Source organism: Rhineura floridana, chromosome 4 (genome assembly GCF_030035675.1).
Source record: "Rhineura floridana isolate rRhiFlo1 chromosome 4, rRhiFlo1.hap2, whole genome shotgun sequence".
NCBI lineage: Eukaryota > Metazoa > Chordata > Lepidosauria > Squamata > Rhineuridae > Rhineura > Rhineura floridana.
In genome coordinates, this window is record NC_084483.1 from 85,512,843 (window position 1) to 85,539,418 (window position 26,576).

General features: G+C 42.8%; 2 protein-coding genes across 16 annotated transcripts in view; one reads left to right on the plus strand and one right to left on the minus strand.

Annotated features, from left to right (window-relative positions):
* The window catches only part of ARMC2 (armadillo repeat containing 2), a 98,306-nt gene that overhangs the window by 53,748 nt on the left and 17,982 nt on the right, over positions 1 to 26,576 (plus strand). For 7 of the 9 annotated variants that reach the window (XM_061623558.1, XM_061623557.1, XM_061623560.1 and 4 more), the window contains 3 exons: positions 637 to 769; positions 970 to 1,130; positions 1,573 to 1,928. In XM_061623558.1, coding sequence (XP_061479542.1) covers positions 637 to 769; positions 970 to 1,130; positions 1,573 to 1,691 — 413 coding nt within the window. In that variant the 3' untranslated portion in view covers positions 1,692 to 1,928. Of the gene's footprint in view, positions 1 to 636; positions 770 to 969; positions 1,131 to 1,572; positions 1,929 to 26,576 lie in introns of those variants that run through there. The other 2 variants (XM_061623552.1, XM_061623553.1) reach the window with 1 other exon arrangement.
* SESN1 (sestrin 1) overlaps positions 17,861 to 26,576 on the minus strand; it is a 67,919-nt gene continuing 59,203 nt past the window's right edge. For 6 of the 7 annotated variants that reach the window (XM_061623561.1, XM_061623565.1, XM_061623563.1 and 3 more), the window contains exons 7-10: positions 20,815 to 20,927; positions 20,413 to 20,603; positions 19,546 to 19,690; positions 17,861 to 18,796 (exon numbers count right to left, since the gene is read on the minus strand). In XM_061623561.1, the coding sequence (XP_061479545.1) occupies positions 18,710 to 18,796; positions 19,546 to 19,690; positions 20,413 to 20,603; positions 20,815 to 20,927 (536 nt within the window). In that variant the 3' untranslated portion in view covers positions 17,861 to 18,709. The remainder of the gene's footprint in view (positions 18,797 to 19,545; positions 19,691 to 20,412; positions 20,604 to 20,814; positions 20,928 to 26,576) is intronic. The other variant, XM_061623562.1, reaches the window with a different exon arrangement.

Genomic DNA, 26,576 nt, shown 5'->3' on the forward strand with positions numbered 1-26,576 from the left:
CAGCATGAGGGCACGCTCTGTGGATCAGTGCCGTGGACCTCCAACTTAGAGATAGTTAGAATCTCTTTCCCATCCAAGTATGTATTCCCTTATTTTCAAGCTTAAAGTCTTTGTGTGAATAACTTCCAGACAAGGTGGGCTGCTTAACTTAGATTCACAAATAAAGCTCACTCAGTGATTGCTGCTTACGCACACTCTGTAACCATTTTGGCCAGAAGGATCACAAGAGATCTCCATGGCCAGGGCTGCTGTGAAATCAGAGCAGATAAGCCATCAAAAAGGCAGAAGTTGCAAGAATTGAAGGTAAGCCCAATGGTTTGTATGGTCCATCCTTGACAGGCATGTAATTAACGATATAAACAAAGAGATTACCTCAACATAATAGTGTCTGAGCTATTGGTAAAGCACACGGTTGTTACAATGAATATTATAAGATGAACATCATGTTGCTTAGCGTTAGACATCTGCAAGTTTGACCTTAGGAATGGGAGCGTGGTATTCCAATAGTACACCAGATAACTTTCTAGTTGTGTGTTCTTCAAACTCAAAGCATGTTTGATTCAATGAATAATGTGCAAATTCTTTTCAAAAGCAAGTTTGTTCTTTGAAATAGTTGCTGTTTCTTTTGCAATCTAGTGTACAAGTTCATCATTGCTTTGCTTGATGCCAGACACCAGGATGTCTGCTTTTCAGCCTGTGGTGTTCTCCTCAACCTTACTGTGGATAAAAGCAGATGCAGTATACTGAATGAAGAAGGAGGAATTAAAAAGTGAGTTCAGGAAACTAACATGAGTTGGGGATTAAAAGAGGTAGCTGATTTTATTGAAGTCCACTCTGCGGAGGGGAGAAACATTCCCCACCTGTTTAAAAGGATTCTGTAAGACAACAAGATTTGCTGGATTTTAAGGCCAGCTACAAAAAAGTCAATCCGGACAAAACTGTTAAACTTTATCTTTATTATTGCAACAGGTTGATTGATTGTTTGAGAGACTTTGGGCCTACAGACTGGCAGCTTGCTTGTTTGATATGTAAAACGTTGTGGAACTATAGTGAGAATGTTACAAGGTCTAAGCCCTGTTTTGAAGATGATGAATCAAACACCTTGTTAGTTCTCCTTGCATCATACTTAGGTAAGTTGTAAAAGCCAACCTCACTACCCTTCTTTAATGAGTAGAATAAAAATACAAAAGCTTTATGTGTGTTGAGAGTTGTTCTGGCTTTTTGCAGTACTTCCATACTGTCTGTATAGTAATTGTTTTCTTCCTACTTCCGCTCATAGGGCAGGTTTGTAGATGCAAGCATAGCAGTGCTGGTTGTACCCTCTCAAAAAGAGGTTGAACGCCTCCCCTAGGATAGGCGAAATAAAGAGTTTGCTAGCAAGATCCAAAGGGTCTTCTCCATCTGTTATGTCCCTCTGCAGATTTTGGGTGCACATGAGGGCTGTAGGAGAGGGGAGAGGAAGGAAAAGTCCCATTTGTGTGAGCAGACATCAGTTGAATAGATCCTGAATAGTTTAAATACATTATTCTGTTTAGCATTGGCTGATAGTGGTATTTGCCTCTCTTGCTGCAGATGAAGAATTGGCACTGGATTACAATTTTGACAACGATTTAAGAGATTATCACAAACTTTATTGGGAAACAGAGTTCAAACCTGTGGCAGAGAAGCTTCTCCAGAGAATTCAAAACTGAAACTTCATTTCAAGGTGGGTGTCATGCCTATTAATATAAAGGACACTCCAGTGGCTGTTCATGTGAAGTGGTTGCTGTCAAAGCATTGCAACAGTCCGTTTCCATGGAAAGTGGCTTAGGGTTGATCATTTTTATATTAGCTTATACTTTTGTTGTATAATACCTTTTCTTAAATTTCCAGTGGCATTTAGAGATATAAAAATAAAGCAGTTTCAGCATCTAGTCCATGTGACTTTTTGAAAAGCTAAAAAGGACAGATGAAAATATATCCTGTAGCATTGTTAGCATTTTACAGATTGCAAACATAATTTAGATGAGTGATTATCGAATGATGATGAGAGGATTCACTGTTGCTTGTCTTGTTGACTTGGGATACCAAGCATGTATTTATTAGAACTGCTAGTAGAAAATGCAGCCCTTAAGAATGAAAAAATTGGTAAGCACTGATCTGATTCACACATCACATTAAACCATGGTTAAAATAAATGATAGTTTAATGTAAATTAGCAGCGTGTTAGTACATACTGCTGAAATCATGACCGCTTCATTCCTCCTCCACTCCTGCAAACAAACAAGCCATGGTCTGGCTTGTCATGTTATCTGAACCCCAAGACAAACCTTGGCTTGGTGCTCAAAGTTGGTTGGGAGAGAAACAAACCTGGGTTCAGATGACACAAAAAAGTCAGACCATGGCTTGCTTTCCAGTAGCAACAGGAGTGGGAAGGAGTAACGTGCCCACAATTTCAACAGTGTGTACCAGCATGCTGCTCATTTCCATTAAATCATTCTTTGTTTTAACTATTGTTTAAATAGGAGGTATGAATTAGGTCAGTGTTTTGGCTCCTGGCCGTTAACCTCTAATTACATTTTGTTGTCGAGCCTTAATATTACTTCTCCAGGAGCAACTCTGGCTCATAAATTGTCATTTAAGTTGGAGATCACAACAGAAGAAATAATGGCAGGTTTGACTTCCGCACTGAAATGTAATTGCATATAACATTTTCAAATCTTAACAACCACTCAGAAATCTTATCCTGCTTCAGTTAACGCACATTGCCCACCATTCACAAACTATGCTTCTCCTGCTTTAGATTTCATCAAATTCCTTTCAGCTAATGCAACAGCATCCATTTCCTTACCTGCCTGTCCCAGTGGCTTGCCTATACTGCCATGTGACTAGACTTTATTGTAATCTCATTATGATGTGGTTAGCTTGCTCTCCCCTTCTCTGGACTCTGGTGAAACTGACACTATTGGGAGATGTTTGTAAATTTAATCAGTGCCTTATTTCTTTAGAAAATCTGTGCACATCTCCCTTCTTCAAGAAGGCATGTGTAACCCCTACACTTTATCCTGCCCCCTTTCACCACAGGGTGTTTTCTTTTTTGTGTGTGTCCTAAGGGGGGAGAAGAGGATTGTGCTACAGATACTAGTTTTCAAAGAAAAAAGGATTCAAGGGACCCTTACCTTTTTGTTAATGACTAGAACAAACACCCCTGCGTGAAGACAAGTTTGTTGTTGTTATGTGCCTTCAAGTCGATTACGACTTATGGCGACCCTATGAATCAGCGACCTCCAAGAGCATCTGTCATGAACCACCCTGTTCAGATCTTGAAAGTTCAGGTCTGTGGCTTCCTTTATGGAATCAATCCATCTCTTGTTTGACCTTCCTCTTTTTCTACTCCCTTGTGTTTTCCCTAGCATTACTGTCTTTTCTAGTGAATCAGGTCTTCTCATGATAACCTCAATTTCATCATTTTAGCTTCTAGTGACAGTTCTGGTTTAATTTGTACTAACATTATTTGTCTTTTTCGCAGTCCATGGTATGCGCAAAGCTCTCCTCCAGCACCACATTTCAAATGAGTTGATTTTTCTCTTATCCGCCTTTTTCACTGTCCAACTTTCACATCCATACATAGAGATCGAGAATACCATGGTCTGAATGATCCTGACTTTGGTGTTCAGTGATACATCTTTGCATTTGAGAACCTTTTCTAGTTCTCTCATAGCTGCCCTCCCCAGCCCTAGCCTTCTTCTGATTTCTTGACTATTGTCTCCATTTCGGTTAATGACTGTGCCAAGGTATTGATAATCCTTGACAAGTTCAGTGTCCTCATTGTCAACTGTAAAGTTACATAAATCTTCTGTTGTCATTACTTTAGTCTTTTTGACGTTCAGCTGTAGTCCTGCTTTTGTGCTTTCCTCTTTAACTTTCATCAGCAGAACACAAGTTAAAAAATGGAAAAAAGCCAAAATGGGTACAGTTCAATGGAAGAAAGTGATAAGCCAAAAATGTACTTCAGATAGACTTTATTTATTCACAACCGAGATCTGTGAGTCATGCAAAGTGTTAGTGAAGGTGCCTTAACCCTTGTATAGTTTCATTGGAAAAAAAGTTATTGCACTTTGTGGTTTCAGGAAGCTCATTTGTTACCCAATAGACAATCTAAGGGTAAGAGATGCAATTACACTGGCCTATGCCTTATGAAAATGATAAATTTTGAATGTGGGAGTAGAGGCAGATAAGAATGGAGAATTCACATTCCTGTCTGGTATGGGTGCATCAACAATTGATCACTTTATAGTTTCTTATAATCTGAATACTGTAAATAGTTGCAAAGTGGGTAACTACCGAGAGTGACCATCTTCCCCTCATTTGATCTTTAAATCTTGGAAACCAGATTATGTATGCTGACCATAAGCCTCTGCTAAACTCAGAGTGAGAGCCACACGTATCAGGTAGTTATTCAAATGGACAACGCCTTAGCCGAGATGTTGCACTCAGAAATGAGCTTCTGTCTCCGTGATGCTGTGTTAGCTGTGGAGTCCCCTGAAATAGTTGTAGCTTTGTTCCAAGAACTGATTCTCTTTTTCCAAAATTGTCTGAAGTGTAAACAGACAGTAAGACAACGTCCCTCTAAATAAATTTAAAAGTTGTTTGACCAAGAATGCATTATATTAAAAATTCCCTAGCCAAAAAATATAGGCTTTGTAGGAAAATGAATCTGACAGCTTCCCCCATGAAGTGGTTTGTGCAAAAAATGAGGTATAAAGCCCTGATTAAGGAAAAAAAGAAACAAGCCCAAAGAGAATCATGACTATGCCTAGTAAAGGCATCAAGGAAAAATGATTCAACAACATTTTGGAGAGTGATTTCGAGGGGCTGGCAAAATACAACAGTTGGCTTGGAGTATCATATCCCTGTTACTGCTTGGGAGTTGCACTTCCGTGCTGTGTATGCACAGGGACAGGCCTCCCAACAAACACTACTTACTGCTTTTAACAGCTTGCCTGAGTGGGCCCTTTTCTGTACCTGAAATCACCAACTTTATCTCTAGCCTTAAACCCAGCAAAGCTCCTGGAGGAAATAATATCCCACTTAAGCTGCTTAAAGCCAATACAGAGTGGTGGGCTCCAGTTCTAGCAGCCCTGTTCACTGGCATCGATCGCTCAGCATGCATCCCCGAGGACTGGGGGCTTGCTATTATCATCCCAAAATACAAAAAAGGGAGAAGATTGGATCCATCTACAGACTCACCAGTCTGTTAAGTATTATTAGTAAACTATATGCTAGCCATTTACATGAGAAGTTATTAAATTGGCTGGAACAAGAAAATATGCTAGAAGACAAACAGGCTGGTTTCAGGCCAGGGGGATCTACTATAGATCAGGGCCTTGTCCTCCAACATCTTGTTGGAAAATACACATTACCCAAGGAGGGAACTCTCTATGTAGCTTTTATTGATTTTAAATCAGCTTTCTATTTAATTCAGAGGGATAGACTATGGGAAAAATTTGAGGATACATTGATAGGCACTTTACACTTATTTGCAAACTTTATGAAAATACTCATCTGCAGATTAGTTGCAACCGTACTGGCCAGTTATCTGATTCTATTCCAACTTTTAATGGAATTAAACAAAGGTGTATACTTGCCCCCACTTTATTTAATTTTTATATCAACTCCTTAGTTAAAAGCTTAAGGGAAGTTAACTCCCATCCACTGAGATTGGCAAATAGATCCCTGTCAATTTTCCTGTACGCTGATGACCCAGTGCTTCTTTCCCTGACAAGTATAGGTCTAAGAGACCTTCTAAAAGCTTTGGACTCTTATTGCAGTAAGGAATGCCTGGTGATTAATGCTACTGGGAATGCTCTGAGGAGCATAAAGGCTCTGCTTCGCTTTTTCTACATGAAGGGGGCCCAATATGCTCCTTCAGCCTTTCAGGTATTCATAGCAAAGGCTATATCAAAGCTGTTATATTGCACCCAGTTATGTGCATATGATTTGGCCCTTTTGAAGTCACACAGACTTAAGTTTCTGAGAAATGTGCTTGGGAGTGCCAAGCAGTGTGCCCAACATGTCGCTTTGTTTAGAAGCAGGGCTAATTTGTATCAAAGCCCGCACATGGATTTTCAGGCTTCACTATTGGTTGAAGCTGATTTTTACTGCTGTGGGCATGGCCCCACTGACATTAGTTGACGCATACCAGTCAAGATGGAAAAGCTCGCTGTTTGAGAAACTGCAAAATCTGGGATTTCCTGTACTCTTCTTACTCTTGGATATGTAAAAGCAAACATTATTATCCAATAGCGAATCTTGGATATAGAATTACAAAAACATTTGAGTCTTGCTGTCTGGCACCCCGAGTTCAGGGGCAATGGGAGAGCAGTGGTGCCCATGCATTACTTGACATCTGAGTCTCCCAAAAAACAGAAAAGAGCTTTCACAGCAGCTAGGTTCAGTGTTCTGCCATCTGCCCTCCTGGATGGAAGGTATAGAAGAGGACCCCACCATGAATGGGTCTGCCCACGTGGAATGGGAGAAGTGGAAACTGTGGGTCATGTTTTATTGTAATTATACTTTTTATAGGGATCTTTGTTATTCTTTTATCACTCCAATTTTAGAATGCTTTCCAGATAAAGCCGATGAGTTTTACGTAACACATTTAGTGGCAGACATGAATCCACAGGTTACAGCAAGAGTAGCTAGTTTCTGTGCTGCTGCCATTGTATGGTGGAAATAGATGAGAAATGATTTTATATAGGAAGCTTGTACTGATTGTAATCTTTTATTCAACCCTGATTTTATGTATTTTAAATGGTAGTGATTTATTTATGATGTCTATGCACTGGTCTGTGACCGAAATAAAATTTTACTTTGTGGTATCCTTGCTACATCCAAGTCCAGATGCACTCTTAACAATGAATCTCCCACTGCTAGACAGCACCCTTTTTTCTTATGGGAATTTATTTATTTAATTCATATCCCACCTTTCCTCCCAGTAGGAGCCCAGGGCAGCAAACAAAAGCACTAAAAACACTTTAAAACATCATAAGAACAGACTTTAAAATATATTAAAATATCTTTCAAAACATTGTTTAAAAAAGCTTTAAAAACCTATTAAAAAGCAATTCCAACACAACACGCAGACTGGGATAAGGTCTTTACTTAAAAGGCTCATTGAAGGTCTTCAGTAGGTGCTGAAAAGATAACAGATGGCACCTGTCTAATATTTAAGGGGAGGAAATTCCAAAGGATAAGTGCCACTGCACTAAAGGTCCGTTTCCTATGTTGTGCAGAATGGACCTCCTGATGATATATGCAGGAGGCCCTCACCTGCAGAGTGCAGTGATAAGGGTATATAAGGAATATACCCTGCTCAGGCATCCTGCTCCCAAGCTGTATAGGACTTTATACACCAAAACTAGAACCTTGAACTTAGCCCTGTACAGATATTAAACAGCATGGGGGACAATATGGTACCCTGTGGCACCCTACAGCACAACTGCTGAAATACAACCACCCAATGCTATTCTCTGAAAACAACTCTGGAGATAGGATTGGAACCACTGTAAAGTAGTGCCTCCAATACCCATCTCATGGCCCAGAAGGGTACTATGGTCAATGGTTATCAAAAGACTCTTAGAGATCAAGTAAGAATAACAGGATCACACTTCCCTTGTCCTTCTCCCAATCCATCCATCAGGGCAACCAAGGCCGATGCAGTCCCATAACCAGGCCTGAACCCTGACAGGAATGGGTTAGGATAATCTGTTTAATTCAAGAATACTTGCAATTGTTGCACCACAACCCTCTCAATCACCTTCCCTAAAAAGGGGGTATTTGCAGCAGGGTGGTAGTTGTCACAAACCAGTGTGTCCAGGGTGGGCTTTTTCTGGAGCAATCGGATCACCACCTCCTTCAGAGCTGCTGGAACCACTCCCTCCCGCAACAATGCATTGACCACACCCTGGATCCACTCGGTCAACCTCCCCTCAGCAAGCTTTAATAAGCCATGCGTTGGAATTGCTTTTTAATATGTTTTTAAACCTTTTTTAAACAATGGTTTAACCTTTTTTTCAATGTCTTGAAAGCTTTTTAAAAATGTTCTTAAATATGTTTTGTTTGAATGTATTTTAAAGTCTGTTTTTATGATGTTTTAAAAGTGTTTTTAGTGCTTTTGTTTGCCAAGAAGGGCTCCTGCTGGGACAAAGGGCGGGATATAAAATCAAATAATAAATAAGGGCAAAAGTTGAGAGGACACGTTGCTGTCCACATCATCAGGCTACATCAACCGAAACCGATCCCAAGAAATTGTAGCAGATGTTGCACTGAACACCTCACGGGGGATCACAGTAGATGTGGATGGGGTATCAAGATTGCTACAGAGGTGAGCAACTTTACCCTCAAAGTGCCTTGCAAATAATTCACAGTTGGCCTCTGAAGGGTCTAAAACTCCATTTCCTGGCGTTGATGTCAACAGACCAATGACAATACAGAAAAGCTCCACCAGATGGCTATTTGAGGATGCAATGGTGGCAGAGAAATGGGCCTTCTTCACCGCCCTCATTGCCGCACAGTAGGCACTGTTATGATGTTTTACTTATGCCCGATCAGCCTCACAGCACGTCTTTCGCCACTTGCGCTCTAGCTGTCGTCCAGCCAGTTTCATTGCCTTTAGCTCACTGGTATACCAAGGTGCAAACCAGGCTCCACAATGCGGGGGAGGGCACTCAGGGGCAACCGTGTCAAGAGCCCGACGCACCTCGCTGTTCTACAGCGTGACAAGGGCTTCAACAGGGCCACCTGTTCTATCTACTGGGAACTGCCCCAGGGCATTCAGGAATCCTGTGGATTCAATTAATCTCTGGGGGCAGACCATCTTAATCTGTCTACCAGCCCTGCAGGAGAGGATCAGAGCCATAAGTCTAAACTTCACCAGGAAGTAGGCTGACCATGACAATGGGGTGACATCCATGCCCCTATCTCCAGACCACCCCTTCCTCCATCTGGAGCAAAAACCAAGTTGAGGATATGTTCTGCCCTATGCATTGGGCTGAGACGACTTGAGACAGCCCCATGGTTGTCATGGAGGCCATGAAGTCCTGAGCAGGAACACTAGAGGCAGCCTCAACATAGACATTGAAATCACCCAGGACTATCGTTCTGGCTTCTCCAATACCACAGCTGAGATGCCCTCCGCCAGCTTGGTAAGAGAAGCTGCCAGGCAGCAGGGTGGATGGTACACCAGCAACAACCCTAGTTTCCTGTCTCCTTGGCCTGACACCAGGTGCAGGCCCTCACAGCCAGCTCCAACACAGAGTGGTTTCCTGGTGCCAGAGATGGAAATTCTGTAGACCACAGCAACCCCTCCCCCCCATCCCTGCAGCCTGTGTTGGTGTTGCACCGAGTATCCAGGTGGGCAAAGTTGGGTCAAATCAACTCCTTCCAGCTCACCCACCCAGGTCTCAGTAATGGCACATTAAATCATCACCTTCATCCATAATCAAATCATGGATGTGTGTGGTCTTACTGTGTACTGATCTAGCATTCAACAAGAGCACACTCAGGCCAGTGGGCACAGCAGATGAGCAATGGAGAACCCGTCCATGAGACAAGTGGGAGCGTGGAACAAGACGTAGATAGCCTTGTCCTCATCTTCTGTGGTAGTTCAACACCTCCCCATGGCTATACCTCCCTCTACCCATGACCTTTGAAATTGGGATGGCATCACCCATCTTCCTCCTTACTAAGACTCCTCCTAAACACCTGATATGGACACAAGAGCCCACCAACAAAATCTACCTGAACCAGTTATCCCAGTAGGTCTCTGCGAGAATTGGGAACAGTCAGACCCACTCAATAACTTTCACACAGGGCACATCTGCTTCCCCCCCCACCTCACACCCAAGGAGGGCCAGCCTTCTGCCAGCTGCAGACTCTCTCTGAAGTTATCTGGCAACTTTCTCCTATTGTTCAGCTCACTGCACAGGCTCTCACCCTGTGCAGGAACTACACATGCGCCCTACACCCTTCTCACTACCAATGTCCTCTAGATTGGTTTTAAAAATGAAAGGGGTAGCACCCTTGCTCTAGGGGACTCCCTAAGGGGCTTCCCAAGGGACAACCCCACCAGCAGCAGACCTACCACCCAAGGGAAGCCGGGCTTTTATGTCCCCTTACCCAGCCAGGACCTGATGCAAGAGGCTGCAAGATTGACTGTAGCCTCCCTGGAGTCAGAGTCAGGTGGGGGTCCCAGTCCTTGCAGCATTTACCAGGGACTTCAGCTGTCTCATGAGTCAGCAACCCAAAGGAGTGAGCAAGCAAGCAAGCAATCACCCAGATGCTCAGGTACTCCCAGGGCAGGTCTTCTCCAGTCCTCCAGTGCTGCAGCTGATGGGGGTGGTATGTCACACACTAAAGCATATTATCTGTTAACCCATTTCTCCCCTCCCCCACTGTACCTAGCCTACAAATAAGTTGCAGCACTTCTGCCACTTTTGGCAGAATTTGGGATGGTACATTTTTGGCTTCAGTGGAGCTGTGCAAAGCACTCATGATCTTTTCACATATCAGGCTATAGACTAAGAATATGTTCCTAATAGTTCACAGCTTGCCATATTACCGGTACTTTAAAATTCAATAAAGCCACCTATAGCTGTGCATGTTAAATGTAAGTGTACTGCCTCCAAGTCAATTCCGATTTATGGTGACCCTATGAATAGGGTTTTCATGGTAAGCTGTATTCAGAGCTGGTTTACCATTGCCTTCCTCTGAGGCTGAGAGGCAGTGACTGGCCCAAGGTCACCCAGTGAGCTTCATGGCTGTGTGGGGATTTGAACCCTGGTCTCCCAGGTCGTAATCCAACACTCAAAACACTACACCACACTGGCTGTGCATGTTATTTTTGCTTAGCTCAAGTTTGGCCACTTACGGACAAAGCATAGGGGAACAGTTTCATTTAAATATCACAGAACAAAGATTGCTGCAGTGTAAGGCATGGATAGTTTGGTAGACAGTGCTGGGAAGGAGTCAGTGGTCGTGGTGCACATTGGCACCAACGACATGGGGAAATGCAGCCGTGAGGTCCTGGAAGCAAAATTTAGGTTGCTAGGTAGGATGCTGAAAGCCAGGACCTCCAAGGTGGCTTTCTCTGAAATGCTACCGGTTCCACGCGCAGGACCAGCCAGACAGGCCCAGCTTCGCAGTCTCAATGCGTGGATGACACGATGGTGTCGGGTGGAAGGGTTTGGATTTGTTAGGCACTGGGGAACATTTTGGGACAAGCCGGGCCTGTACAAAAGGGACGGGCTCCACTTGAACCAGAATGGAACCAGACTGCTGGCACTTAAAATTAAAAAGGTGGCAGAGCAGCTTTTAAACTGACTGAGGGGGGAAACCCGACAGGAGCTGAGAAAGGTCCGGTTCGGAATAAACCTCCCCCCTGGGATAAAAACCAAAGAAATGATGAAATTTTAAAAGGGGTAGGCCTAGAAGTAGGCATTGTGAGAGCAGGGGCACAGGATATAAGTTCAGAAGAGCAAAATTACCACAGGCCTAACCACAAGTGCCAAAGACACTTGAAGAGAGACACTGCTTACAAGTGCCTGTACGCTAATGCTAGGAGCCTGCGAACCAAGATGGGAGAACTGGAGTGCTTGGTCTTAGAGGAGAGCATTGATATAGTTTTTTTTTTTTTTTTCAATAATTTTTATTCAGATTTTCATAAAACATACAAGACAAAATCATAAAACATTCAAAGACAAAAAACAAAATCAAAAATAGTTAAACAAAAAGAAAAAAAGAAAAGAAGAAAAAAAAAAATAAAAAATAAAAAATAAAGAGTAAAATATTGACTTCCCATTTGTCAAAGATCAAATCAGTTATAAGTCTATAATATATAGCAATCCTGTCTCTTAAGTCATATTATAAAATCACTTTCCTCCAGTAGTTATCTTACTTAATCATCAAATCTCATAAACATTACTTTATTCTTTCCACAAAAAGTCAAAGAGGGGTTTCAATTCTTTAAGAAATATATCTATCAATTTTTTTTTTTCCAGATAAGCATATCGATTAATCCATCTCATTACTAATTATGATAATCTTATTGTCATAACCATAGTCAAAATAAACATTTCAATTAATCCATCACATCAGAATCTGTTAGGTTCAGTAATTTCAGTAGCCATTGTTCTATTATCTCTATTAGTTCCATTTTCCATCTTCCATCTTCAGTAGTCTTGTTAAGTCCAGTAATTTCAATATCCAATCTTCCATTATCAGTATTCCATAATAATCTTGCTGTCAAAGCCATAGTCATATAATAAGAGTCTGATGGGAATTACCTCTATCCCAAATATTTTCTTGCCATCCATTCTGAATAAGTTGCTGAAATACTGCTGTAAAATCATATCTCTGTTCTTTTTTTCAAAATACACTGGGTCATCTCTTAAAAGTTTTTCCATTGTCACATGGCTGCAGTTAATTCCATAGATTTTCTCTATATTGGGCTCCATCACATCATTCCAGTCCAGAAGATAATCCATGCCATTGATAACTTTATCTCTAGAGTCTTCATTAATTTCTTCAGAGATAACATTGAGTTCCAAACAATAGATTTTATTTCTAAAGTCCATAGACTCCAAATCTTGTTCCTGTTCCACGTTTGTTCCAATCTCCGGGATCTCCTCTCTCACAGGGACCCCTATTCCAGTCTCCAGGGTCTCCTCTCTCACAGGGACCCCTATTCCAATCTCCGGGGTCTCCTCTCTCACAGGGACCCCTTCCAGGGTCACCTCTCTCACAGGGACCCTTATATCTTTAATCTCCTGCTTCATTTTACTCAATTCAATTTTCGTTATCTCAATCTCATTCATTATTCTCTGAAACATAGTTATTTCCAGATTCTCAGCCACTTTCTTAATTGCCATTTTAAAAGAAAAATATAGGAAAACCACTTCTTATTTCAGCAACAATTGGGTTAATACTCCAAACTTGGTGACATCACAGTATAAACAGAGCAGACAGCCTTATCTCTCCAATAGTTAAGTAAACAAAATGCAGTTCCCAGGATCGAAGCAATTAATGGCAATCGTCAAGAAACAGATTCGTCAAAATAAAATAGACCAAAAAGAGAGTAGTCTCAAAACAGTATAATATTTTTCAAAATAAAAATCTGGAATAGAAATCCCTCTTCTTTGTGTATCTTTAGAATGCAAATCCAGGACAGCTTTTTGCAACAAAAACAGAGATAAGCTATTAATTAGTGCGTAGCAGAGAGAAGTTACGGCTCCCCAGTGAGATGTCAAAAACCGATCAATCTGGCAAATCTCTTTTAAACAGCAACAATTTAAGTCAAGTAAAAGAAAAATATAGAAAGAAGGGTGCTTGCCTGTTAGTGCGTTCTCTCTTAGAAGATAAGATGAACGTTCGCTTTAACAGATAGAGCTTGCTGTTGAAAATCCGTCCCACCTTCGTCGGCTGGACCTCGTCCCATAAATTAATGAGATCTGGTCGTCCCAACAAAAATAGGCTTTGAGGTTAATCTCTTCGTTTCTCCCTACCCGGGAGAAGTTTAATCAGTCAAAAAAAAAGAAAAAACTGACTGATATATCTGAATAAGCTTCTTTTGAGGCAGGAGCCCGTCTCAAAAGCAGGCACAGGCTAAGTCACCCTTCCCGGAAGTCCTCCGGAGAGCATTGATATAGTGAGCATAACGGAGACCTGGTGGAATGGAGAAAACCAGTGGGATACGGTTATCCCTGGATACAAACTATATCGGAAGGACAGGGAAGGACGTATTGGTGGCGGAGTCGCTCTATACGTGAAAGAAGGCATTGAATCCAGCAAGCTGGAAACCCCAAAAGAGGCAGACTCCTCCACAGAATCGTTGTGGGTGGTGATACCGTGCCCCAGGAGGGACTTAATACTGGGAACCATCTATCGTCCCCCTGATCAAAATGCTCAGGGAGACCTGGAGATGAGATATGAAATTGAGGAAGCATCCAAACTAGGAAATGTGGTAGTAATGGGTGACTTCAACTACCCGGACATAGACTGGCTGCATATGTGTTCCAGTCATGACAAAGAAGCAAAGTTTCTAGATATTCTAAATGACTATTCCCTAGACCAGTTGGTCATGGAACCGACCAGAGGGACGGCAACCCTGGACTTAATCCTCAGTGGGGACCGGGACCTGGTGCGAGATGTAAGTGTTGTTGAACCGATTGGGAGCAGTGACCACAGTGCTATTAAATTAAACATACATGTAAATGGCCAATTGCCAAGAAAATCCAACACGGTCACATTTGACTTCAAAAGAGGAAACTTCACAAAAATGAGGGGATTGGTAAAAAGAAAGCTGAAAAACAAAGTCCAGAGGGTCACATCACTCGAAAATGCTTGGAAGTTGTTTAAAAACACTATATTAGAAGCTCAACTGGAGTGCATACCGCAGATCAGAAAAGGTACCGCCAGGGCCAAGAAGATGCCAGCATGGTTAACGAGCAAAGTCAAGGAAGCTCTTAGAGGCAAAAAGTCTTCCTTCAAAAAATGGAAGTCTTGTCCGAATGAAGAAAATAAAAAAGAACACAAACTCTGGCAAAAGAAATGCAAGAAGACAATAAGGGATGCTAAAAAAGAATTTGAGGAGCACATTGCTAAGAACATAAAAACCAACAACAAAAAATTCTATAAATACATTCAAAGCAGGAGACCATCTAGGGAGACAATTGGACCCTTGGATGATAAGGGAGTCAAAGGTGTACTAAAGAACGATAAGGAGATTGCAGAGAAGCTAAATGAATTATTTGCATCTGTCTTCACAGTGGAAGATATAGGGCAGATCCCTGAACCTGAACTAACATTTGCAGGAAGGGATTCTGAGGAACTGAGACAAATAGTGGTAACGAGAGAGGAAGTTCTAAGCTTAATGGACAATATAAAAACTGACAAATCACCGGGCCCGGATGGCATCCACCCGAGAGTTCTCAAAGAACTCAAATGTGAAATTGCTGATCTGCTAACTAAAATATGTAACTTGTCCCTTGGGTCCTCCTCCGTGCCTGAGGACTGGAAAGTGGCAAATGTAACGCCAATCTTCAAAAAGGGATCCAGGGGGGATCCCGGAAATTACAGGCCAGTTAGCTTAACTTCTGTCTCTGGAAAACTGGTAGAAAGTATTATTAAAGCTAGATTAACTAAGCACATAGAAGAACAAGCCTTGCTGAAGCAGAGCCAGCATGGCTTCTGCAAGGGAAAGTCCTGTCTCAGTAACCTATTAGAATTCTTTGAGAGTGTCAACAAGCATATAGATAGAGGTGATCCATTGGACATAGTGTACTTAGACTTTCAAAAAGCGTTTGACAAGGTACCTCACCAAAGACTTCTGAGGAAGCTTAGCAGTCATGGAATAAGAGGAGAGGTCCTCTTGTGGATAAGAAATTGGTTAAGAAGCAGAAAGCAGAGAGTAGGAATAAACGGACAGTTCTCCCAATGGAGGGCTGTAGAAAGTGGAGTCCCTCAAGGATCGGTATTGGGACCTGTACTTTTCAACTTGTTCATTAATGACCTAGAATTAGGAGTGAGCAGTGAAGTGGCCAAGTTTGCTGATGCCACTAAATTGTTCAGGGTTGTTAAAACAAAAAGGGATTGCGAAGAGCTCCAAAAAGACCTCTCCAAACTGAGTGAATGGGCAGAAAAATGGCAAATGCAATTCAATATAAACAAGTGTAAAATTATGCATATTGGAGCAAAAAATCTTAATTTCACATATACGCTCATGGGGTCTGAACTGGCGGTGACCAACCAGGAGAGAGACCTCGGGGTTGTAGTGGACAGCACGATGAAAATGTCGACCCAGTGTGCGGCAGCTGTGAAAAAGGCAAATTCCATGCTAGCGATAATTAGGAAAGGTATTGAAAATAAAACAGCCAATATCATAATGCCATTGTATAAATCTATGGTGCGGCCGCATTTGGAATACTGTGTACAGTTCTGGTCGCCTCATCTCAAAAAGGATATTATAGAGTTGGAAAAGGTTCAGAAGAGGGCAACCAGAATGATCAAGGGGATGGAGCGACTCCCTTACGAGGAAAGGTTGCAGCATTTGGGGCTTCTTAGTTTAGAGAAAAGGCGGGTCAGAGGAGACATGATAGAAGTGTATAAAATTATGCATGGCATTGAGAAAGTGGATAGAGAAAAGTTCTTCTCCCTCTCTCATAATACTAGAACTCGTGGACATTCAAAGAAGCTGAATGTTGGAAGATTCAGGACAGACAAAAGGAAGTACTTCTTTACTCAGCGCATAGTTAAACTATGGAATTTGCTCCCACAAGATGCAGTAATGGCCACCAGCTTGGACGGCTTTAAAAGAAGATTAGACAAATTCATGGAGGACAGGGCTATCAATGGCTACTAGCCATGATGGCTGTGCTCTGCCACCCTAGTCAGAGGCAGCATGCTTCTGAAAACCAGTTGCCGGAAGCCTCAGGAGGGGAGAGTGTTCTTGCACTCAGGTCCTGCTTGCGGGCTTACCCCAGGCACCTGGTTGGCCACTGTGAGAACAGGATGCTGGACTAGATGGGCCACTGGCCTGATCCAGCAGGCTCTTCTTATGTTCTTATGTTCTTATGATGAGGAACCTTCAGATGTTGGACTCCAGCCCTATGACAGAATGACCAATAGTCAGAGACAATGGGAGTTGAGTCCAACAATATCTGGAAGCTCAGATTCCCCACCCTGGTTTAGGCGAAAAGGAAAAAGTTTAATAATAATCACTTCACTGATGAATATATTTCTTAGGTAAGTTATAGAGTAACTTTAATTGATGTTTAGGGAGGTACTCAGTCAGCATTAAGAGTTTTTTGTGTAGTTAAAATTAGGCAGGTGAATGGACCACATGGTCACCAATATGCACCTTCTACAACCCTCTCCTGAATTGTCATACAAAAAGTGCTTTAGATAACTGAAGTTAAAGCATGGTAGGATTTATTAAATGCCTTCTTTAATACATCCTGTTTCTGAAGTCATCTCATTCTTACCCAACTAAGGTTCACTTCCCATAGTACCTATGTCCACAACAGAGAAAATGACAATTGCTTTCTGATCTAGGAAGTCTATGACATGCTAGCAGCCTTTCCAAACTTTTGGGACCCCAGATGTTGCTGGACTACAACTCCCATCAGCCCCAGCCAGCATGGCCAATGGCCAGGAATCATGGAAACTAGTCCAGCAGCATTTGGGGACCCAAAGATTGGGAAAGGCTGCTTTGAGAAAATAGTTGTGGGAAAATCTCTAATACATTACACTTCTGTAATTTCCCTTTTCCCCCCTTAATGTAAAACTAATTCACTATCTCCTTACCTATGTAAGAACCTTTAAAGTTAGCTTCTAGATTATGATTCAGGTCATCATGGACCTTCTCCCTGACACTTTTGCATGAAAGCATTGCATCTTAAAAACAAAACGAAACTGAGCCTGTAATGGTGCAGTATCACCAATATGAGGCAAGAATCAGCTCATAGTATCCTGAAAAATTGATAATATCTTTGTATGTTGATATTATTAGCTTCGCTGCTAGCAGATAAACAAGATCCAATATGAAAGTTACTAGACTTCATTTGCTTGATACAGCAATTAGTAGAAGAGATATTTTAGCCAACTTAAGAACTGCACATTTCCCCTATGATTTTTGGATCAGCATAAACCTTGTATTTTTGACTAGAGGAAATAGCAGATGCTTCCTGTTAAACTGTTGCAGTTTAGCTTTTTGTTCTTTTACCTCAAACACAAATAGACAGCATTGTAGAACAAGACATCACACTTGCTGCTGTGTTCTGTAATGGTCGATGCTAGTTCAAATAAAAAGACTGAAATAAGAATAGAACAAAAATTGTTTTATTTAAACAATTCAGTAATACTGACAGATTTTCCTTACACTAAGTGATGGACCATAGCTATGGGTAAGCAATGTATTGAGAAGCTGCCTGATAGTCTGAATTAACCTTCCCACACCTTAGATACCTCCTAGGAAAAACAGAGAAGTAGAAAAATGTTCATCCTTGTTTCCAAGCATTTAGCATTTCACATAGTTGCAGTCTTAAGCAGCTCTGAAAATTCTCACCCCTCCTCACTCTGTTGATTTAACCACACCACTGTGAACAAGTCCAGGCCAGTAGCATATTTTTAAATACAACAGCTAGAAGCTCCTGTTGCAATCAAAACTGTTAGTGTGAAGTACAGTTCAATTTCAAATTATTAGCAAGGACTTGCTCTAAAACCGTAAGAAATGTAGGCTCAGATAGCATTGCTTGCTTTCATTTGTAGTTTAATTGGAATTGCCAGTCTCTTCATCAGCAAGTACAGCAGCATCAGGACTTCTTTAAAAAAAATCAATCATTCTTGTATCAAAAGCAGAAGTCCTTTTAAATTCTTTGTGCTCCAGATTTTGTTATCTACTTGCAACAATACAAGATTTGCGCAATTAACTACTTGGCTGCCACAACTCATGGCTTCCTGTGCTATTAAGAGCAAGCTGTAGTGATCAATTCTGTCCACCATGCCCAACAGCAGCAGTGATATTCCAGCAAGGAAGGAGCTGAAACTAAAAGGAAATTATGGCACAATGGATCTTATAGCTTTTAGCCACCTCTGGTTCTGAAGATTGGTAGTATCCCCTAGTAGGCAGCATCTGCTGCACCTTCCAACATAGCCAGCCAGCCAGCCAAAAATTTCAGGTCATGTAGCGAGTAATGGCTCTCAGAGCATAAAGCAGTTCAGCCTGCATCCGCGCTTCTATGAGAAGCAAATTGACATGAACCTTTAAAAAAAAGAAAAACAGAGTTTGAAATATATTTCTGTTCATAGTATTTCTCTAAAGCATACAGAATCAATGTGATTTAACTGGTCAGCTTTGACCCAGCTCATTTAAGGCCTTATTAGGCTGTGAGCCCAGCAGCAATTGTATGGTGGCTACTGGCTCTGCCTCTATAAAGACTGCATGTTCTCCCATCTGACAGCGGTAGTTATTGCTTGAAAATGTCATTACAGTGATCCAGCTACTTTTAAGCATGATAGAGCTAAAGATTTCCATTAAAATATGTCAACAGAAAAAATATGAAACCATTAAAATCCTGTGTACAGAAACAGATGAACAGCAAGTGGAAAATACTGTCCGATACATGCTCACTGTGACCAGTTCTGTTAACCTAACATGAAGGCAGTGTGCATGGCCTGTTACTGGATCCAAGAGCAAACTGTATAAATTAGGCAGAGACATACCTTAATAAGGTATTCAATTAAACTTCCTACAATGATCTAAACTAACTAATATTATAATCCTCATTCCGTCATACTGAGTAATAATGTAAAAATACAAACACTGCTTGTTAGAGAAAGTGTACATACAAATCTTTCGCATACAAATGTGTAAGAAATGGGAAATTACTTCGCATTATGGGAGCTGCAGGTTTAAACAAAATGAATGTGTTAGGGATTCACTATCTGTAATTGTCAAGCCGCTTTACTGATCAATCTAGCAAGGTCACAACACATGCTTGGAGAATATACCTTCTCAGAGTGTTTGAACTGTCTCCAAAAGCTATCATACATTCTATTTGTGGTCTTCTCAGGAGTGCACACCACAGTTTTGATATAAATTTTAAAGCTGCGGTCCAGTAGCTGGTTAATTTCACCATAGTCATAGTCATCATATCTGTTAGGAATCAAGGGGACAAACATTTATTCCTCCCAAAGCAAGCATTTTCATCATTACAGTATGATTAATTGTACCAGCTACCTTACAGGGACAGGCGTTATAACCAGTTCCCCTACAGCTCCAGCCATAGCCCAATGGCAGCAGCCTTCTGAATAGTTTTGTCTCTCTAGCTGAACTTACTACAGCTTCCCTTCCTCAGTGCTTTTTCCTACTTCCCATAGCTCTGGAAGATTACTTCCTCTGTGCCAAGCAGCACTGTTCCACTGTACTTTTAGAGTCCTATAGGTTTCTTCTGCCTTTTTCTGTCTTGCAGCTCTCTGTTAACCTTTTCCCCGACTAAATTTCAATTCCTTAGTGGTTTCTTCAAGCCATGAACCTGCTCCATGCTTGCATTTTATTTTTTTAAATGAAGGCAAATTACTTTACTGGGCCATAAAGTTATTGGTTGTCCATTGTTGAGTAAATATAAACCTGATAAGCAGTTACTAACAACCACGACTTTTTCCTCTTGCCTATCCGATTCATGTGTATTTATGTCTGCTGCAGCTTGGGACAACACAAGTTTTAATGTGGGTTCTTAGCATAGTTTTAGTCTAATAACCTGTATTAATTACAAGCATATGTATTCTGACCTCAATAGCAAAAATATTTACCAAAATTAACAGGTATATAGCATTACCCAAACACTGCTCTTATACAGAGACTATAACAGGACCAACCTTATTCCAAACATACAATGGATATAATTCCAAATTGCCCGTCTAAGCATTGAGGTATCCACATCTTTATGCATGGCCATTGTGTTGTAAGTCAGGTTGTAGGCAATCTGAAACTTCTCATCTATCAGCTGCCCCACATCTGGGTAGAGACGATTTACCAATGAATAGCCATGGTCTTCCCAAGAATAATCCTTAAAAGCAAATTCAGTACATGAGTGCAAGTTCCCAATAAAGATGGGATGGTCATACACACATTTGGATAGAAATGGCTTAAGGAAATACTGTCTTATAATCTTAAAAAAATAGTAAAGTACTCCTGATGGGCCTGGTGAAATTTATAAATCAAATTCTAATTATGTTGTGCATTCTCCCAAGTCTTACTGCTTGCAATCTAGGTCCTACCTGAACATGGAATGTAGGTACATGCATTCCATGTCTGGAGAAATCTTTATAACCATAGCTAGTATCTTCAAAGTGACGAGACACATCTCTTGTTGGTGTCGATTCTTCATCTTCTGTTAAAAATGTAAGAAAGCATCAGCTAGTTTCACAAACTCAGAAAGCCCAGAAGCAAATTGCAACATTTTAATACTATCTGTATAACATCTTTTCCAGACTAAAGAAAGATAAATTTTAAATGGATAGTTCATGAGACAGAGCTTTTTAAAAAATAAAACACTGGAATGCCCCTTCAGCATTTCAGTCCTGTATAATCTTTGCTTTTGACTAGGACAGGGTGACAACTCAGGACAGAAATCCATGTTGATCCTATATGACAGGAGTGGGGAACACGTAGTCCTCCAGGTGTTAAGACTGCACTCTCATCAGCCCCACTCAGTGTGGCCAATAGTCAGGGTTGATGGGAGTTGTAGCCAACATCATCTGGGAGGTCACAGATCCCCTACCCCAGCTATATGAAACTCTGGGCTATAACTCATCTACATATTAGTGCAAGTAGTGAGCATATAATTTCTCTACACATCAGATGCAAAGTATAGAAGTGTGGATGAGTTACATTTCTTATGCAAATGTGAGGAAAATGGCCCTTGAGAAGGAAATCTGACTTGGCAAGCAGGAAAAAACTACAGGATCAGGGATTAGTAACAAGTCTCCTGGTTTTTGGTCTCAAGCATTTCATGCTGTAAATTTCAAGCTCATCACAATCAGATGGGCTTGAAACACATTGCCACTTTAAGCGAAAAGCTGGTATTTTCAGGATTTCAACAAAGTTTTCACAGGGTGCCCATTGCTACAGTGGCATTACAGTGGATACGTCCTTGCATAGTGAAACAGACTGTTGGTCTCACCTGAAAGGTGGTTTTCCCAGGTATCATGCCATCAGGTGGGCAGTAGTGCTGCCTGGTGTCCAAAGGAAGAAATGTATAGGAGGCAAAACTTCAGCTGCTCCTTCTGGTCTTCACCCCAGTCCATTCCAGACAAACTGTACATTGGATCCATTCACCTCTCAGGTGAAAAGAGAATACAAGGAGCAGCAACAGACTTAAACACACATCTTGACTCCCAAAACAGAAGATGAACAACCTTAACAGGAAAGAGCAGTAACCTGATAAATGGTCAATTTAAATCGAAACAGATTATGCTGAAGGAAATGGAAAACTAAACAACTGAAAAAGTTACCTCCAGAACCAGATTAGGCAGCCCCCCTCAACAGGGAGGGTCCTGATGGCATGTACCTAAGCAGTACCAGTAGGGAGGGCCCAGATTGTCTAAGAAGAGGACAGTACTTGTTGTAGGACATGCCTAACAAAAGAGGCATCTGCTGAGGCATAACAATCTACCTTATAGTATCTGATAAAGGAATTGGGTGAAAGCCAAATGGCAGCCCTACAGATATCAACAACAGGAGCATTGGTTGTGAAGACAGCCATGGTGGCCACTGACCTAGTAGAGTGGGCCATGATGTTTTGAGGCACCAAAATTCAAAGAGATTCATAGGTGAGGGTGATATAGGCCTGTAGCCAGCATGATACGAGTTGAACTGGTGACCTTCCATCCCAGGGTCCTCACGTGAAACGAAACAAATCGAGATCCCATCAGAAGAATGTCCCTAGTCCTGGCCAAGTAGACTTTGAAGGCTCAACGAACTTCCAGAAAGTGCCAGACTTTCTCCAGATGGTGGACTGGGTGAGGGCAGGAGGAGGGTAATACAATGTCCTGACTGCAATGGAGGGGAGAAGACACCTTGGGACGAAATGCAGGACCGGTATGTAATATCACAGAGTTCTTGTGGAAAACACAGAGGTGGCGGGCAGTGAACAAGGCTCCCAGACCTGAGACTCTGCGACCTGAGATGATTGCCATGAGGAAAAGGACTTTGAACGAAAGCAGGTGTAATGGACCAGACCGAAGGTGCTCAAGGAAGGACGCTGCAGGGCCTGCAGGACCTTGTGAAGACTCCAGGAGGGAAAACGATGAGCTACCGGTGGTGAGAGAAGGGATGCCCCTTGGAAGAGCTGCTTGACCAAAAGACGCAAAGCAAGGGAAGCTTGATCTGGTCACGCCAACAAGATGGAAGAAATTTCTGAAGCCTACCTGCACATCAAAAGACCCACATGGAGGAAACTGAATAGGTGGTTAACCGTAGCACTGGACAGACGAACCTGCTTTTTAAAGCGCCATTTGGCAAAGGCCAACCACGTGGTTTGATAGATATGAACAGTGGAAAGCTGTGTGGAAGCCAGAATGGTAGCAATAATGACCTTAGAGAGCCCAGAACATCTCAGGTGGTGCCACTCAACACCCAGGCTGTCAGACTCGGCCAGGCAGGATCTGGATGACAGACTGGACCCTAAGACAGAAGATCTGTCCACGATGTTAGATGCCATCGTTCCTGAACTGAGAGAGCTAGTAGATCTGAAAACCATAGCCTGTGAGGCCAGTAGGGTACCAGAAGAATCACCTGGTTGTGTTCCTGATGGTGCTTCTGGATGGTCGGTCCCACTAGAGGAATTGGAGGGAAGGCGTACAGGAGCCCTCTTGGCCATGGTGTTGACAGCGCGTTGACTGCCTCAGTGCCCACTTGATAATATCTTGTGAAGAACCATGGGAGTTGTGCATTCTGAGACGAGGTGAAGAGGTCTACTGTAAAAGGACCAAACCGGTAATGTAGCTGATGAAACACCTCAGGGTGCAGTTTCCATTTCCAAGCTGGAACTTGCTGCCTGCTGAGCCAGTCTGCTGAGATGTTCAATTCACTGCTGAGGTGCTCCACCGTCAGGGAGTGGAAATGACGTTTGGCCCAACTGAAAATGAGGGTTGATTCCACTTGAAGGGCCCTTGATTGTGTGCCCCCTTGATGGTTCAAATGCGCCTTCACATGGATGTTGTCAGTCTGGATGAGAACATTGGTCAGATGGAACTGCTGGTGAAAGTGAAGGACAGCCAGACGCACCATGTGCAGTTCCAACTAGTTTATGCTCAGAACTTGTTCAGCTGCTGTCCAAGCCCCTTGAACAAATAGGAAATTGCAATGGGCCTCCCACCCCAGTAGATTGGCATTGGTCATGATCAAGGTCCTGTTGTGTTCTTGGGAGTACCCCTCTGTAGCTACTCAAGCACTGTCCACCAGCAAAATGAGGCCTGCAGGAATGGGGGGAGCCACACCCTTTTGTGCCTGGACTTGGCAATATCCAGCTGAAAGGGCAGAAGAGTCCACTGGAGTGGCCATGCAAGATGGCAAGCCCAGGGATGATGTGAATGGAGGAAATGAAGAGTCCCAGAGCTCTGGCAAGGAACTTCAGATGGCGAGCTGTCTGGATGATACCCGTTATCCTCTTCAGGGACAGAAAGACCATTGCATGAGCCATGTCCAATATGGCTCCAAAATGCTGCAGATATTTGGCTGGAGTCAACTGGCTCTTTTCCAGAGTGGCCAGAAAGCTGTGGTCCTTCAAGGCTGCGAGAGTAAGACATACATGAAAGGCTGCCTGTGACTTTGTGTCCAAGGAGGAATAGATGTGAATCCCCTGGAGCCATAGATACGCTACCAGGGTTACCAGAAGCTTCATGAATACCCTCGGAGCTGAAGAGAGACTGAATGGTAGGGCCTGGTACTGGTAGTGGGCCTGGTACTGGTAGTGGGCCTGGCCATAAGCAAACCTCAGGAATTGTCAATGGGCTGGCAATATCAGCACATGAAAGTAAGCCTCCTTCAGATAGATAGAAGGCAGAAAGTCCCCTTCCTGGAGGGCCTCCAGAATTGACGCGAGAGACTTGAAACACTGGTACCTGACAAAGGTATTAAGGAACTTGAGGTCTAAAATTGCCATCCATGAGTGGTCTTTTTTGGGCACTGCAAACAAAATGGAGTAAACACCTGAACAAAAGTCATTGGGATTCACTATCACTCCTATGGATAGCAGGTGGGCTATGGCTTCCTTCATCACTGCCCACATCTCTGGAGAGGTGGACAGGGTGAGGGAAGGAATCTGTGAGGAGGAAGTTTCCAAAATTCTATGGAGTAGTTGTGAATCTACTGCTCAGACATGGTGGACGATAATGCTGGGACCTGCATAGAGGGTGCAGAAGCAGGGACAGAGGACTGCTGGGAGGAGTCTCCTAGGTGAGGAGGTACCACAGAAACCCTCCCAGATGACAGAGAAGGCTGGTCTGGAAACCCTTCAAATTCCCCATCAGAAGAGTCAGCTGGTGAAAAAGAGCCTCTGGCCATTGTTGTCCATGAATTTGCAGTTCTCTCTGCTCTCTCCGAGGAGTCACCATAGGGAATAGGGACAATGACATTACAGGCTTTTCTGGAAGCTTTCTGTTTAGCAGAGAGGAGGGATTTCTTGGTGCATTTGGAATGAGTGTGCTTCGTGGAATGAGCATGCTTGGAAGCTTTGTGTTTAAGCAACTTGGCTTCAGACATAGGCCTTGTCACTAGCAGTTGTGCAGGTGCTTGCTGCTATATATCACAGAAATGTACCTCAGTAGTGACCTTTACAGATACAGCAGAAGATGGCTCAGCCATGGCAACACACACACAGAAGAGGGGAGCAGTGCCAGGAGTTAGGAAGTTTAAGTCCAGTCAACACACACATGGGCTGAGGGGTGTGGTGGAGAATCAATCAACACACACCCCGGTAGAGAGGTATGGTGGATTAACGGAGGCCAGAAATAACACGCACACAGTAGAGGGGTGCAATTAGACCTCAGAATGCAGACAAAAAAAATTCTTGTTCCATTTTTTTCACTCCTTTTCTCCTCTTATCAATTCCTTCCTCTCTATTTAATTCCTCCTTTTCTTAACCTCTCCCTTTGTCCGGGGCGAGAAAAAGGGAAGGAGGGAGAAACAAAGGCAAGGTACAGATTAAAAACCAATAGAGAAAAAGAGCGGGGGGGGAGGGGATCACAAGGAAAAATGGCTGACGAAGGAAAAAGGCGGGAAAACCCAGGTTTCAAAATGGCGAATGAAAGGCTCCTGCACATCCCCAGCTACTGAAGGAGAAGCCGCTATCATAGCTGCAAGCACCAAGGAAGGGCAGCCAGGAGGAGGAGCAGGGAAAGGAGTCGCACTGCATGGAATGAATGGCGGCTGCTGTTGGAGAAGAACTGTAGTCCTGTGTAAGCAGTAAGGAAGCCAAGGAGCAAAGTTGTGCTGCACAGCAGGGGACATGCAGCAGTAGCAAGGAGAAAGCCACAGCAGCAGGCTCCAAGGAGGATAGCCAAGAGAGAAAGCAGGATCTGAGTGGCGTGACAAGATACATGCGGCGGCAGGGTGGCCCAGCAAGGAGCCGCAGTAGCAGGCTCCGAGGGATGGGTGGTGAGGGTAGAGACCGCAGGAGGAGCCACAGTAGCAAGCTCCGAGGGACAGGCAGTGACGGGAGAGAGCTCAGGAGCAGAGCTGCAGATACAAACTTTGAAGACCAGCAGCAAACTGCGGGGCCTGGTGAGGAAGGTCAAGCATCTTCCTGAGGAAAGTCCAAGGAAGACATGGAGCAGGTGGCCACAGTGGCAAGCCTTGAGAGAGGGAAGCTGGCCAACAGACAGACACAAAGAACGTTTGTTTTTTAAAATACAGGACCAAGTCAAGACAAACAAAACCACAAATGGAGAAATTTGACAATGAACACAGAACAGACTCACAGGAAGTTGACAGAGCTAAAGTTAAAAGGACAAAAGGCAGGAATGGATTGAGGGGCAGA